Source organism: Hemicordylus capensis, chromosome 5, assembly GCF_027244095.1.
Source record: "Hemicordylus capensis ecotype Gifberg chromosome 5, rHemCap1.1.pri, whole genome shotgun sequence".
Classification (NCBI taxonomy): domain Eukaryota; kingdom Metazoa; phylum Chordata; class Lepidosauria; order Squamata; family Cordylidae; genus Hemicordylus; species Hemicordylus capensis.
In genome coordinates this window covers 162,320,039-162,336,844 of record NC_069661.1, presented here as the reverse complement: position 1 = coordinate 162,336,844, position 16,806 = coordinate 162,320,039, and the positions used below count along the sequence as shown (strand labels likewise).

Below are 16,806 nucleotides of genomic sequence, written 5' to 3'. Positions count from 1 at the left end.
CCACCTGGCATCCAGTGACCAATCCTTAGTTTACATGTTACTCAGGTTCTTGGGCCTGTGAGGTGCCTTAGTTTACTGTTGAGAGAAACCCCAGAGAATCAAACTCCCAAGAAACACAGAGACACTCAAACATATAGGGATTCATCCATTTTGTTTCTTTTTGTAGTAGATCTTGTCTTAATCTGAGAACCAATGTTATGCAGTGGTTAAAATGTTGGACTAGGAGTCGAGAGACTCAGGTTCAAGACCCAGGTTTTGACTCCACACAGCCATGAAAGCTCATTGGCTGATCTTAGGACACACACACACACCACCACCACCACCACCACCACCATTGTATCTCACAGTGATGTTATGTATGCTGACCTGAAGTCATTGAAGGGAAAGCCAGGACAGAAATATGACTCATAAATCATCTTACTCATTTAGTACCCACATAAAAGTCAATGGAATTACCTGTAAACAAAACTACATATGAAGATGCTATGCATTATTGAAAAGAGACTAAAACCTTGAACTTTATGAATTGAGTAAAGGAAAGGGAAAATAAATAGGGCCAAAAGACAGCAAATTGTTGTCCACACAATATTAATCTCACCATAGCTTTCCACTTGTAATTCATTCAAATAGATAATTTCCTGAAGAATAGCTTTTTAAAACAAAAACTTGTGGATATATGCTTAAAACAAGCCCTCATTATCTATTCTTTAGTGGTTGATTTGGAGGGAAATAACACTTTCCTCTTTTCTTTTCCAAGGGATGGAGGACAGATGTAGATTATTCTATTCCTACACACATCTGTGACATGCCCTGCAGTAAGTACTGATAACAATTGAGCTGTAGTCAAAAAAAGAAAGGTGTTTTTTTTTTTTTAAAAAATGCTAGAGTTCACATCTGATTTTGTTGATTCTGGAGGCCAACACTGTCCAAAAGCACTCATCTTTTGACCAACCAATGTATATTTTAGGCCTACTCCTTGGAACCAGTTGACACATAAGAGGAGGCTCCTAGGGAGGGTGTGGGGCTACTTTTGGGCACACAGTTGGGCAAGGCTCACATAAAGATGCCGTTCCATAGGATACATCATCCATGGGAGACACCTGCTATGGGTGGTGTGTAAGAAGCTTCCAAAATGTCTACCATGGCTCTTGGAAGAGTGCTGTTGCCATCACAAAAATCTCTGTGACCATGTATACATGGTGAACATGGTGGCAGCTCCAATAACTGCCTAGGTGATTGCACGGGGACCTCATTCATGTTTGACATGTCCTATCATGAAGTAAATGAGAACAGAATACAGAATTCTAGCCTTTTGCCCTGGCCCATGAGGGCAATGCTGGTGATGCAGCGGTGGGCTAGTTACATTGGGGGTAAAAGATTTTCTGGGGAGTGGGCAGGTCAGGACAGGTCAAGGATCATATAATGCTTATCCTCATTTTAGCGGATTAGGTAGCAGCAGTTTCTTGGTGAGATGGAAAGAGGGGAAGAAAAGAGAGAAAGAAGAAAGCAAGAGACTTGGTATGGACGGTTCAGATTCTTAGCCCACAGTTCTCTTTTCAGGCACTTGTTTGGCATCACCAGCTGATGGAATACTGATACTTAGGGATGGCTTATTCCCAAATATACATATTGGATAATAAACAAAGCCCCTTTTTGTTTTCCAGACTCTTTGATTCAGAATCAAGAAAGTTATGAGAATGCCTTCAGCATCTTATCTTTAGCAGCAGTACTTGTCATAGCTGTAATCATGACGGCAATCCTTGGACTTAAACTTTCATCAGGTAATATAATCCATGTAAAGAAAATATGAATCATAAGAATGGCTTCACTGCAGGAAATGGTGAGAAAGACGAGACTTATTTACTGTGGTGTGTGAAAATGTTTTCTTTCTTGTAATAAAGAAGTGATACAAAATGCTTTGCTGTTGCATTAGGAGATGACTTGCTGGTTGGGGGTTTCTGGTTTTGTAAGCTCTGGGGATACTGCAGGTAGCAGTATGTGCAACAGGCAGTAGGAGGCTAGCTAAGAGCTATCAGCATGAGCAAATTTTCTCAGCATGAGAAAAAAACATTAGCGGGGCATAGAAGGGTCAACAATTAGAGGAGCAGAGAAGGGGTGTGTTTCTGGGAGAGTGAACTTTGTCTTACATGTTGGATTTCTGTAATAGAAATGGGAGGCAGATGGTGGGGGCAGCTGCTTCTCTGGGTGGCGGGGGTGTGTGTGGCGCTCACCTTTGTCCCCGCTCTGGAGCAGCCTTTGGCTACAGGCCTGACTTAGAGGAACTTTGGACATTGTCTGAAGCATGTTTGAAGATGGGAAGTGCCTCCTGATTCTGCATTTATGTTCCCACAGTATGTTCAAAGGAGAACGTCCACAGGGGAGATGCATAAGCTTTATGAAATTTTCTAGCTTTTGTATCTCCACCATACAAGTTCCCCTTTGGACATTTTTTTAGGCACTTGCTGGTGCTTCCAGGAACACCCAGCAGCACTTTCTGCTGCAAGTGCTCTTCATTCTGATTGCTCTGTCTTCACTGTATTCCTTTTTTGCTGGGACTTTATTATTTATTTATTTGATTTATATACCACCCTTCCAAAAATGGCTCATGATGGCAATTGTGTGACGTCTAGTCATAGGATGTTTGATTGTGTTCATTGAACACACAGTAATGTCACAAAAGCTGTAGTATATCAAGTATGAGGAAGTAGAGGGCAAAGATCATGAGTCCAGTGTGATAATGCCTCCCTGTTATACATTTCTAATAAACAGGGGAAGCATCAAAGAATGAAAACCATCCTTTTGTCTGTCAGAGACACGTGCTCTGTCAGGACCATATTACAGGAATTACACAATGGACTCAAACATTTGTTTTTGTACTTCTGGGAAAGATGTGCAAACTCTAACCTCATCTCTTGTGGGAAATATGCAAATATTACTTTGACACTGGAACTGCAAAAAGATGGTGCCTGAGTCACTTCAGCATCCTCTTTTCAACACCTGTAAAGTATGAGACAGCCTTCAAGCTCCTACTTTAAAACTTGTTCCCTGCAATATATCACTGTGAAAATGCACTCCAGATTAGCCTACTGGATGTATGCATTTAATTGTCATTCAGGGAATTGAAATGTATCCAGTCATAATTAGAAACTGTGGGCTAACTGTGATGCATCCAAACGTGTAATGCACAAAGACCATGTCGAAGAATGACAGGTTGCTTACCTGTAACTTTCGTTCTTCTAGTGATCATCTGTGCTATTACATGCCCTTCCAACCTCCCCTCAGTAGTTCTTTGGTATGGCAGATTCAGGGACTGAGGAGGGAAAGGACAACACATGCGCACAATGAGGGGAAGGAGCGGAGCTCCTGCCAAAACTACAGAGAAGATAGAAGCTTGGAATGTTCCTGAAGTGGTTTCTGTGCAGGTGCAAAGCCCAAATGAGCACAGATGACCACTAGGGAAATAAAAATTATTGGGGTCCTGGAAAATAAGCTCCATGAAGAAAGGGCGAAGGAACAGTCCTTGTTTACCCAGGAGAAAAGGGTGGCACATGATAGCACTCTTTTAAATATCTGAAGGGCTGTCACATAGAAGAAGGCCAAGACTTGTTCTGTGCTTCCCTAGAGAGAAAGACTAATAGGCTTAAGTTACAGGAGAACAGATTCTGGTTGAACGTTAGGAGAAACTTCTCAATAGTAAGAGGAGTTCCAACAATTGAACCAATTACTTAGACTGGCATAAAAATGTAATAAATAAATATGTAATTAACAAAGGATATTAACTGATAATTCCGGTTTTGCAGTTTTCCAGACAAAGGGACATGAAGGGAAAAATGGAGTAACTTTCAAAACACAAAGGTGGGCATTCTGAAGAATTTTGTACTTGTTGATTTATTGTTGTTACAGTATTATTATTTACTATTTATATGCCATTCTTCCTCCAAGGAGCCCAAAGCAGTGCACATGGTTAAGCTTATCCTCACAACAACCCTGTGAGGTAGGTTCGGCTAAGAGAGAAGTGATTGGTCCAGAGTCGCCCAGTGAGTTTCATGGCTGAATGGGGATTTGAGCTCAGGTCTCCCAGGTCCTAGTCCAGCACTCAAACCATAACACCACACTGGCTTTCAATATATACATTACAGGCAACGAAGCCCAAAATGCTTTAGTGCAACAGCATCAGCTTGGAATAGGGGCATAATTTAACAGTCTCATAACCATCGGGCCCAGGTGTCTACTGTAGCTTGAGATACCTTTGCCTGGCTTCAGCTGATGCACCATGAGCATCCATTTTGTTTGTCAGGCCAGGCCAAAGTTATTTATGCCCTTGTTATATCACAATTGGATTACTGTAGTACACTCTACTTGGAGTTGCCATTGAAAAATCTCTGGAAACTTCTGCTGGTCCAGAATGCAGCTGTGAGGATCTTGACAAATATGAGACTCTCGGAGCATATGTTACCTGTTCTGTTCCAGCTGTGCTGCTTGCTGGTTTGTTTCTAGGCATGATTCAAGGTGCTGGTTTTACAATACAATACAGCGTTGACCTTTTGAAGTTTGGGGCCAAGGTACCAGAGGGATTGCCTACTCCCACGTGAATCTGTCCTCCCCATGAAACATTTTAGAGAGTCTCATACCTCTCCTTTCAGAAACTGGGTTTATGTATGCATAAGAGAGCTTTCTTGGTGGTGGGAGGCACTGGGAGCCTGCCTGTTCTGTGGAAGTCCTTCCCTTGGGAGACGCAGCTAGCCCCATCTCTTTCACCATCTGGCCAAGACATTTATGTTTTGGGTAGCATTTATTCTCCTCAATTTTGTTTTTGTTTCTGTTTTTCTGGCAATTTTGCCTGGGATTTGTTGTTTGTTTGGATTTGTTTTAATATTGTATTTTAATGGTTCACTGTAAGCTGCCATTGGATTTGTAAAAATAAAGGCTTGATATAATATTTAAAATAAAATTCAAAAAAGCAAAAGTATAAGCAATCCATGAATATGACTGGTGTGGATTTGGCGGGCGGAGGGATGGGGGTGGGGAAGACCTCTATGAGTTGCCTGCAAAGATCTACAGATATCTTTAGACTATTTGACAATTTCATCACATGGACCAAATAGTATCCAAAAATGTACCTAATTTACAATTTGTGATTACCCTAAAATCTCCTGCTATAAATAATTTTGCCTATATGAAAGTATTGATGGATCTATTTGCTTTTAGGAAACTATTCTAGTGAAACTTTTGAAGTAGATACCTTTCCACCAGCTTTTGCCTTTGTAAAATATAAAGTGTAGGGAACTAATGCATTTGAGTTCAGGCTCTTAAGCTGTTTTTTTGTTTTAAGGAGATAAACAATTGATAGATCGGTAATGTCAAAGTTCATGACATTGCTTAAGTTAAGAAGACTTACATTTTGCAATGTTTGAGAGGAAAAACCAGAAAATTGAGAGGGAAAACCAGAAAATCAGAAAATTGATGTAGTTGTGCTTGTTAAATAAATAACCAGTTACCTCCTAATTGCTCTCACCTTTCACCTAGAAATATCAACTGAAAAGGCTCTCATAATATAGCCAAGTGAGGAGTTTACATCATGACCTTTTACATAACTGCAGGATTTTTTCAGAAAGCTGTCTCAATCTTATTTTCACAGTATGCATGTTTACTTGGGAATAAGCCCCACTGAACTCAGTAGAATTAAAAAAGATCAACCACTGGGGAAACGATCCTCACCTTAGCTGCTGAAGCTGCCACTGTAGGCAGAGGTGTAGACGCATGCGCAGTTTGGTCAGTTCCTGCCTCATTCTAGACTAAAAAATAAGGCATTTGGTAGCAGCCAGTTCTTCCACTGCTTTCAGGGGTGTAGGAGAGAGAGAGAGAGAGAGAGAGAGAGAGGAGCCAGCCTTTGCTTCTTGCCTGCATCAACTCCTGATCACCAATAACCAGGCAAGTAGTTAGGAACAGGACTCTTCAGGCTGTTTTATATCAACAGGGGCTGATGCAAAAAGTTGGGACCTCTTTGTTGCTGAAAAAACTAGAAGTGCACAAACACTTTTCCTTCTGAGCAAATTCCATTAGTCTCACATCTCCTTTTCTTCCTCCATCAGAATGAAGATGATCCATTCTTCACATTGACAAGGAAAAGCAACGGATTAAACAAAATGCTTCCAATCTCTTTAGCAATGTCACAGGACCATTTTGCAGTGCAAAGAGTTACATATGTGAATATGACTCGCAAGCCATTAATCCTCAGTGGCTTCAGTAAGACTGTTGCAGGGGAAAATGTTTGCAAGACAAACTTATTACATTGTGGCCTGTTATCTCAGTCCAAAAAAGGGCCTGTACAATGGCAACAAACAACTATTTAATTTCCTTCTGGATCAGCTGTGGTGCCCGTTACATGTTACAACCTATACTACAGACATTGTTTTTTCATGGATTCATTCCAGGCAGCTGCTGTAACAGTTTAAAGACCCATAACTACTTGGATAGGGACAGGATTGATGCCAGGTTCTAGAGGGGCTCTTGGCAAAGCCCTGCAGCAGACCTCCTGATAGTATGGACATCTGTTGCTGCCCACCGTTGAGTTAGCCTCCCCATTGGGCCCTGGCAATGGTGAGAAGCAGCACTGGTTACTTCCCTTAGTGGGGCTGCTGCTTTGCATTTTCCATGCCCCTCCCCAGTGTGTTGGGGAAATTTAAAATGATGCCAGTATTGCTCCCCACCATTGCCTGGTAAGCCAGGCTCCAATGGGGAGACTAATTCAGTGGTGGTGGGCAGCATTAGTGGTTGCACCAGAAGCTTTTCAATGGGCACCAGTTCTTTTGGCCTGCATCTGAACTGGCCAGTCCCTGATGATGCCCCTCAGTGGGGATGGCAACATGGTTCTTTCCCATGGAATCAGCACCCTCCATTCCAGTGGGGTGCCAGCTCCATGGCAAATAGACAGGCAATTCGCACTGCCCTTGGGGTTCCAGTGGGCTTTTTAAATATTGCAGACGCATCATAGGATGATCCATGGAAATCCTACTGTGATAAGACTACTGTCATGTATAAAGTGTACATAAGGAAGTCTACAGTTTGATATACCAAGATCATTCCAGTTATAATCCGCATTTTGTAAAAAATCAAGCGGATCTTCCTAGGACCTATTGAACAGAGGTGATTTTGTGTCTGTTTGTTAATATGCAATTTGTTTATTGTGTTTTCCTAGAGCTGTTACTATTTCTGAGGAGGAGTCACCTTACGTGGTGCAGCAGGGAAATGCTTGACCAACAAGCAGAAGGTTGCCGGTTCGAATCCCCACTGCTACTATATCAGGCAGCAGTGATATAGGAAGATGCTGAAAGGCATAATCTCATACTGTGCAGGAGGCGGCAGTGGTAAATCCCTCCTGTAGTCTACCAAAGAAAGCCACAGGGCTCCGTGGGCGCCAGGAGTTGAAATCAACTTGACGGCACACTTTACCTTTATTCCTGAGGAAGCCCTGCCATGGGCAAAAATCTAATCCTCAGATAATTCTCAGGTGTTGTGTTTTTTGGACAGGTGGACTGATGTACCCAGAGATAGCAGACACAGTTGCTGTGTTTGCATTCATAAGCATACTTACTTAGTGCGTAAGTATGCCCGCTTACTTGAACTCACTAAGTTTAAGTAAGTATGCTTACTTGAACTTGGTGAGTTTAATTGAATTCTGCATGTCTTACATAAGAACGGCCCTACTGGATCAGGCCCAAGGCCCATTTAGTCCAGCATCCTGTTTCATACTGTGTTGATTCTTCTGATTCAAAATGTTCATTAGGTAAAAGTGTGCTGTCAAGTTGATTTCGACTCCTGGTGCCCAGAGAGCCCTGTGGTTTTCTTTGATAGAATATAGGAGGGGTGACTGTTAAACTTCCACCCAATTCCTACACCAGCCCATTCTCACATCTGCCACCCCAACTTGCAAACAAGGTGAGGGGGTGCAAAACGAGCCACAGGTGTGGTGCTCAGTGTTCCCTTTCTGCCCCATCCTGGCTACCTCTCTCCCTCTTTCATCTTGCCTGGTCAGGGCAGTTCTCCCAGTTGGGAATTGAACTCCCTGACCAGTCAAATAACCACTGGGTTATAGCAGCTGGGAGTAGGAGATAGGACGATGGGGAGAACTAACAGTAGAGAAAGGAGGCAAGATACTTTCTTGACTACCTTCTGCTCTCATTGACTGTCAATGTTAATGTCATTGTCGCGGCTGCCATACATTTATATTATACATAATTTAAATGTATAAACATTTGCTTTTTAAGAAGCATTTGAAAACCTACCTCTTCATCCAAGCTTTTTCAGATTTTTAAATTTTAGGTTTTAATCTGTTTTGACTTTTAAATCATCTGAATTATTTTAAGTTTTTGTGTATATTTTTAACTTGTTTTATGTTATTTTTAACTGCCCAGAGATGAAAATTTGGAGTGGTGTACAAATTAAATAAATAAATAAATAAATAAATAAATAAATATAAACATAAACAGTATATATAGGCATCACACTCAAGCAGACATGGGAGTTCTCCACACAGCAGGCTTTACTGTGAGTTTCTTGCAATGGTTAAAAGGGTCTGTAGTACCAAACTGCTTTAATTGCAACTTGCTAACAGCACAATAATTGTCGACTTGTTGGTATGAAGACGTGGGGCCCCTTGTAGATAACAACCTGCTGGCCAGCACTCGCTCAAGGCCACATCTGTAGGGAGTAGAAATAGTTTCTAGCAGTATGCAGAAAGAAGGAGGGGGTGAAATGCTTAGTTATAGCTTAGTATGGAAATTGTCTGATTGGTAGTAATTGTAAGATGATGATGCTTACTAATGAGAATTGTATCCACTATATGTAAATTGCTATGTGTATAAAAGGCGAAGACACAATGTAAATGGGGCCTCAGCCTTTGGAATTTATTCCGCTGGGGTCATTTGCTGGCAAATAAAGAAATCTGTTTTCTCCCACCGTTGGTGTCAAGTCTCTGTCTCAGAACCCGGGGAATTCTGCTACACAAGAGTTTACTGCAAACTCAACATTATCCCCAAAACCTGATGCAAAAAGTGGATTATTTAACCGCGGATATAAATCAGGTTGCGCGAGCAGTGACAAACCTGAATCGTGTGTGAAGTGCCCCCCGATAGCTCGCAGGGACTTCAGGGTAAATATGATGTAATGAAGGTTTGTCACGAAGAAGAGAAGTGCGAAAAGGCCCGTGGCCAGAGGCAAAAGGCTAACTTTTGGCAGCTACAATCTCAGATGGCATGGGCAAGAGGGGCGAGAAGAGGGACGGGTCAGAACGCAGAGAGGCTACAAGAGGAGGGTTGCTGGAAGAATGAATGCCCTGAGAGAAACCGGGAACCCTGGGATGGGAGGCCCGGCGGTCATGACACAAGCTGTGGCAGAGGGATGGCACAGGGACGGGTGATGGATGACTGCAGGATAAAATGAGGGGCCCCAAGTGGCAGGAGCCAGGAGATTTTGTCGGCCTGGCCACCTGGGAGGAAGACTAGGACAGACCGGGCACCCTCAACTTAGGCCCCCGGGAGCCCATGGTCACAATCAATGTGTGGGGGGGCAGAAGATAAAACACGGTGAGGAGATCCCCCACCTCCTCGAGGTTGTTTGGTGTCCCCAGCAAGTGGCTGTCATGCACTGCCGAGGCCACCAAAGGGGAGGGATGGCAGGATTGCATGAGGCAACCGGAGGGCTGACCAGGCAGCCCGAAGAGCAGCTGAGGATCTACTCAAAGCAGATCCAGCCCAAAAACAGGGGGCCCTATTGTCCAAATCCCTGGACCTCTGGGACCCACAATACTCAGAGGATGAACTCAGGTGGCTGAGTCATGAGCCAGGGACTGGGGGCTGGTTCCACTTGCCAGACAACAGGCCAGTAGTGCCCAGAGGGTTGGGACATGCTTTGGTAGAACACTACCATCAGTCCACCCATATGGGAAAAACGGCCTTGGCAAGGCTACTGCAGAAGTCCCTATATTCACAACTTCTTTGCTTTAGTGGAAAAAGCTTGTGCACATTGCGTGACATGTGCCAGGACAAATCCTAGACAGGGGCCCATTGCGCCCCTCGAGGTTCAGGCAGTAGGGGCAGCCCTATTTGAGAATATCCAAATTGACTTCACTGACCTCCCCCGGGCAGGGACTGTTCGCCATGTCCCTGTGCTTGTTTGCACCCACACGAGGTGGGTAGAGGCGTTCCCTACACGCACAGAAAAGGAGGGAGAGGTCACTAGGGTCCTGCTAGAAGAGGTCATACCAAGATTTGGCCTCCCCCTCACAATTGGGTCCTCGGCCCTCGTTGTGGCCAGGATCATCCAGCAGGTAGCCCAGGCCCTCCAAATTACCTGGAAACTCCATACGAGCTATAGGTTCCAATCCTCAGCAAGAGTGGAACGCATGAACAGGACGATCAAGACCCATTTGGTCAAATTATGCCAGGAGACCCACTTGACCTGGCCAAAATTGCTCCCCAGCATCCTTTTCCGCATCAGGGCCACTCCAGTTAATTCACAGGCATCTCCCCATTTGAGGCCCTGGATGGGAGGCCGCCACCCATTGTTTCCCGAGTTACCCCTGATCTGATCCGACTGAGGAACACTCTAGTGGCAGGCCAGATCCAACAGCTGGGGAGCCAATTCAGGGACCTCAACCGGTGGATCCAGGAACGAATCCCAGTCTCCTTGATGCCCACAGTACAACCGTTCCAGCCAGAGGACCGAGGCAGCCCTTTGGGCTCCTCTGGAAGGGGCCTTATACAGTACCATTGGCCCCCCCGACAGCTGTCGGGGGGAGGGGATTGCTGCCTGGATCCACTGGTCCCGCCTAAAACTGGCACCACACGAGTGGACCACTGAATTAGATCCTAAAACCCCACCCCGACTTCGACTCCGCTGCAGGTGCCTTCAACCCCAGGCCAACCAGAAGGAACTGAGGCAGTAGACGATACCTCTGCTCCCCGCCGACCGGGACTGGCGGTGGACACAGGTCAAGATTCCGAGCGTCGGCTCCCTGCTTCAATCCCACCGGAAGCGGATTGATCTATGCACGGAGGAAGAAGCCAGCACCACTGGATCTTATGACCAGCTCCCCCGGTCTCAGTTACTGTAAACCTACATCCCGCTCCCTCAGACTCCCCAGTGGCTCTAGTGTCTGTTAGGTTCAGCTGGGTGGCCAATGTACCCGCCTATAATTATGTTTTTGTTTCACCGCTACGGGACCTTCCCCCACCTCAAATTCCTTTTCCTGGCCCTCTGTTTCGCCTCTGGGCTGTCCCTCCCAGAGCAGGGGTCAGGGCCGGAAGGGGGGTGCAACCCCTGCTTGCGGATTACCACTGATGGCTGGAAGACCACTCAGATGTTGGTCTATCATAGCTCATACAGCTGCAATGGCATCAGCTCGACCTGCCGCCACGCCAACACCACTTACCAGGTGTGTACAGAGGCCGGCTCCCTAGTCTGCCACACCCCAGGCAGGTGGGCCGGGTGGCAGCTTCAGTTGTACGGGCCAAATTCGGGGCTGGGAGCCACCACCTATAACCGACTCCTGAGGTATACCACCGTGCCCTCCCATGGCCAGGACAAGCCCTTGACCCTTTGCTTCGACACCTGTCATGCCATGGACCAGGACCCCGCCAGGGTATATTGTGGGGGGGTAGAATGGGAAAGGACATGCCGCACAGCCAGGTTCTATGTAGGCTTCCTCAGGACTACTCTGAATAGGGCCCCCGCTCGGTCTGGAAGGTGGGACACGGATCGCCAGGGGTGGGTGAATGCCTTGGGAGGCAAGATTACCCACGGCCAGACAAAACCGGACTGCAGACACCACCGCTGTACCCCCCTCTGCCTCAGGATCACCCCCAATCAGGCCAAGAATTCCTGGATGCCAGCAGGAGAAGGGAATTATGAGGCTGAGGTTAGAATGGGAGTCCATGTCTCTGGGGCCAGGGATCCAACCGGCCGAGTCCAGTTCCTGATGAAAGGGGACTGGGAGAAGCCCACTGAGCACCTTGTCCACACTACGTTCTGGAAGGAAATGGGCACAGTCATGGAGGTGCCAGCTGTTACTAAAAACCTGTTTGTGGACTTAGCAGAGCGAGTGGCCCTAAGCTTGAGTGTGACCAACTGCTACATCTGTGCATGCACCAAGATGTGTGAACAGTGGCCTTGGGAGGCACGGGAGGTGGATTATGTCAACATAAGCAGTAGCCCAAATCTAACCTGGACAGATAATCAGCGCCCCACCCGGTGGGTCCTCCAAAACTCCATCATAGGGTCCAGATGTTTTATTTGCCTGGCTGGGCAGAAATATTACGTCTCCACGGGGGCCCTGGCCTGTGAGGCAGGGATGGTCTGCAACACCACTAGGAAATGGATGGACTTCAATCATGCAAGCTCTAAGATTCCCCCCAACCTTTATAATCAGTCTACCCAGAAGAGCCTATATGATCTCTGGGAGGACCCCTGTGGGACCTCCAGCTCTTGGGAGGCTCCGGACCACCTATACTGGATTTGTGGGACAGCCGCCTATGTCAGTTTGTCTCCAACTTGGGCAGGGACCTGTGTGCTGGGCACAATCAAACCCAGCTTTTTCCTCCTTCCCATCAGGGCAGGTGAACGTCTAGGAATCCCAGTCTATGAGAGCCGTGGGCAGACCAAGCGGAGTCTTGGGTCACCTCTGATAGGAAATTGGAAGGACAATGAGTGGCCCCCAGAGCGGATAATACAGTATTATGGGCCCACCACTTGGGCCCAGGATGGAACTTATGGGTACAGGACTCCTATATACATGCTAAACTGCATTATCAGGCTACAAGCAGAGATCATCACAAATGAGACTTCCCTGGCTCTCAGCCTCCTAGCTAAAACCAATACCCAGCTCCGCACGGCAGTGTACCAGAACCGCCTAGCACTTGACTATCTGCAAGCAATGGAGGGCGGGGTATGTGGCAAATTTAATCTCTCCAATTGTTGTATCCAGATAGATGACCAAGGGAAAGCCATAGAGGAGATCATGGATCGCATGCGCAAGCTAGCACATGTTCCTGCCCAGACCTGGCAGGGTCTAGACACCTCTGATTGGTTTGGGGGTTGGTTTGAATCCATGGGAGGTTTGAAAACAATGGTGGAGGGAATTCTGATATTGCTGCTGGGCTGCACACTAATACCTTGTATGCTGCCCCTGCTTCTCTCTTCGGGGCGACGGGCCCTTGAGTCAATAGTGGAATGAAAGACAGCTGTTCACCTTCTGCCCTTGTACCACGCACTGTCCAGGAAGGACAATGAGTTGGTAGGTGCCGCTTCAAGCGGCAAAGGGGGGAATGAGGCAGACTCAGCTTTATGGTCAAGAAATGGTTAAAAGGGTATGTAGTACCAAACTGCTTTAATTGCAACTTGCTGACAGCACAATAATTCTTGTCAACTTGTTGGTATGAAGACGTGGAGCCCCTTGTAGATAACAACCTGCTGGCCAGCACTCGCTCAAGGCCACATCTGTAGGGAGTGGAAATAGTTTTTAGCAGTATGCAGAAAGAAGGAGGGGGTGAAATGCTTAGTTATAGCTTAGTATGGAAATTGTCTGATTGGTAGTAATTGTAAGATGGCGATGCTTACTAATGAGAATTGTATCCACTATATGTAAATTGCTATGTGTATAAAAGGCGAAGACACAATGTAAACGGGGCCTCAGCCTTTGGAAATTATTCTGCTGGGGTCATTTGCCGGCAAATAAAGAAATCTGTTTTCTCCCACCGTTGGTGTCAAGTCTCTGTCTCAGAACCCGGGGAATTCTGCTACACAAGAGTTTACTGCAAACTCAACATTATCCCCAAAACCTGATGCAAAAAGTGGATTATTTAACCGCGGATATAAATCAGGTTGCACGAGCAGTGACAAACCTGAATCGTGTGTGAAGTGCCCCCAGATAACTCGCAGGGACTTCAGGGTAAATCTGCTGAATATGTGAACGTGCTTCTCTCCATTCCGGAGGAGATGCCAGCTAAAAGCCAGGCATGGAAAACTTCATGGTGACTTATAAATATCCATAGGCACTGCCAAGTTTCCGTGTCCATATTTTTTTCACTGCACATGTGTACCATTCTGAAGTACCTTAAGAAAATATGGTGGCTGGATACCAGCAGCCCCTAAGAGACAGAAATGGGTGTCAGGTGGGTGTTGAAGCTCACACCAAATATTCAAAAGCAAAGATCTAATGTCATTAGAAGACTGTGTAGAGTACAGCTGATTAGTACGAATACTGCTGTCCTTTGTGGCCTTGTAAGAACAGATGGTCTTGCTCCAATCAGGATATAACTCTCAGAGTCTCTTTGAAGATTCAAAATGTGTGGGTACAGTCACAAGAGGAGAACACAGTACACAGGGTGACCATGTTTCCTTCTCAAGTTCTTCACATAAAATAAATGTATGTGATGTTGCACGACACTGTAACTTTTCTCGTTAGTGTCGTGCAACATCACATACTGTACATTTCTTTTTCACTTATGTAATTGGGGAAAACCCTCTGTTGGTTTCAGCCAGAGGGGAAATTGGCCATTCTAAATGGTAAGCCATTTAAAATTCAGAGATCTGAAGAATATAAAATGTTTTTGTTATGCATTGCTGCCAATATTTATATTTACAAATGAGAATAATACTATGAACTATGCCAAATGCCATTGTCTGTCATTATTTCACTGCAGTCCAAATTCCTGTCAGGCATTCCTTATTTCAGATGTGTAACAAGTTAAGTTAAGTTAAGTTAAATAGACATAAAAATGATTGTGTCTAAACCATGTGGGATTAGTTAAGTTATGCAGGGAGTTGTTTATAGAGGGCTTTGGAAAAGATTAAAGGGAAGGATGAGAAAAAGAGGCCAGGCATTAAAGAATTCTTTCCCAGTGTAAGAAATTTTGTCTTAGTATTTGCAGAGGGCACATTTTAGAGGAATTTGTAAATGAAAGCCATATTGGTTCTGCTGAAACACAAGTTGCCTTCAGGAAGGCTTGAAACACATGTTGCCTTTAGGAGGGTTTAAAGGAACGTGCTTGGATGTTAAAGCTCTGTGCACAAAATCAAGATGCAGAGGCGAAGACAGGCCTGGCTCCTGCTACATGAAGGCCAAGGACAGTGCATGTGTGCATAAACAAAAATTGCCTGGGATTGACTGTTGTATTCTGTCTATTTATGTTTAGTTGTTGAGAGGTTTGTCCCAGTGGGGATCTTGTAGAGAGTGCGGATCCTGTGGAATCAGAAAAGAAAAGGGAGGGGAGGGAAAAGGAGAAAATTGAGTTTATGAATAAACTTGAAGTAATCTTATGCAGATTTAACTGTGTTAATGAGGAAAGCAGCTATAAAACATTTGGTGATGAGATTTTGAACCAGCTAAATGTGTGAGCCTGCAAAGCTTGTGAAGGTTCCTACAACCTCATTTCGCTGCATCACTGGGCCTACATTCCTGAACTGCTGCTTTCTACTGTTGCTGCTGCTGATTGTTTCTCCAGCTTCCTGACCTGCACAACCCCTGAAGGTACTTTTTCGTTCTCTCTGTTGTTCACTGGATTCCCATTGCAGCATGGCTCAGATCCCACCACCATCTTTTTTCTTGTCCACCCCAGGAGAACTTGCTATTCCTTGGAAACAATAAAGATCCTTCTTCTGCAATTACCTCCTCACCCTACTGACTCGCTGATTTTACTCCAGAAAAGCAGAAGGCTATATTGCTTCACTGCCCGGGCCCTGAAGGCCAAAGAAAATATGATCATTTGTCTTTTCCTGCTAACTTGGAAAGGGATACCAGTTCTTATGAAGCTACTCTTCAAGCCCTAGATGATCATTGCAATCCTAATTTGAATATGATTGCTGAACGTTACAAGTTCTATTCTAGATCCCAACTGCCTGGTGAATCTGGCGATCAGTATGTCACAGCATTGCATGTCTGAAGTGTAATCTGTGAGTTTTATTGGTGAAATGATCAGGGATCAGATTGTTACGAAAATAAACTGCGTGAAAAATTGCTATTGAAGCAGAAACTTGGATAAAGTTATACAGCTTGCTAGGAGGGTGGAAAATGCTCTTCACTGTGCCAAATTTTTCTCTTTGGTACCCCAAACCCAACCTCCTGAATTCCAGGCTGTTCAGTCTAAATTCTTCCAATCCCAATCTTCTCACATGGCACTGCCCCAGAAAGTGGCAGCACAAGAAAGGAAGAGCTACCAGTGCTAGTGTGGTGGAGACTCTGCCCACAAAGCCCATTTTTCTCATTGTCCTGTATGGAGGATAACTTGCAACAGGTGCAAGAAAAGAGGACATTTTTTTTGCTAAGGTTTGCAAGTCTGCTATCCACTCCATTACTGATGCACTATATGATAAGGATGAAGCGGATGAACCCCTTCCTGACAGAGTTTTAAGTGTGACAGACTCAGAGCCTGCTTTTCCACACTGTCAAGTTAAACTTAATGGCCATGAAGGCTGGATGCTGGCGGATTCTGTTTCTGCATACACTATCATCCTTCAACTATTTTACAAGAAACTCATTACTCCATCAGAGCGGCACCTGTAGCCTTCAGACATCCACCCATGGAGTTATGGGGATTCCTCTGTTGCCATAAATGGATACTTCACTACTGCCCTGGAATACTAGGGATCTGTGAGCTGGCTTGCTTTGCTGGGCTCAACATTGAGCCAGCCCAGGGTCCGAGTTCAAACTGCACCAGTCCCTAAAGGCGGGTGCCGGTCCAAGTTTCAAGCACACTGACCCCTGGTTTAAAAAACCAGCTCATGGGCCAGCTCAGGGGGGAAAGGGGAATC

The 16,806-nt window shown here is 45.3% G+C and overlaps 1 protein-coding gene across 1 annotated transcript in view; it reads left to right on the top strand.

Annotated features, from left to right (window-relative positions):
• Window positions 1-6,176, top strand: part of IL17REL (interleukin 17 receptor E like) — a 34,927-nt gene extending 28,751 nt beyond the window's left edge. The window contains exons 14-17 of the mRNA XM_053256224.1: window positions 758-815; window positions 1,665-1,781; window positions 3,801-3,855; window positions 6,093-6,176. Of these exons, the coding sequence (XP_053112199.1) occupies window positions 758-815; window positions 1,665-1,781; window positions 3,801-3,855; window positions 6,093-6,120 (258 nt within the window). The 3' untranslated portion in view covers window positions 6,121-6,176. The remainder of the gene's footprint in view (window positions 1-757; window positions 816-1,664; window positions 1,782-3,800; window positions 3,856-6,092) is intronic.
• Window positions 6,177-16,806: the final 10,630 nt, after the last annotated feature.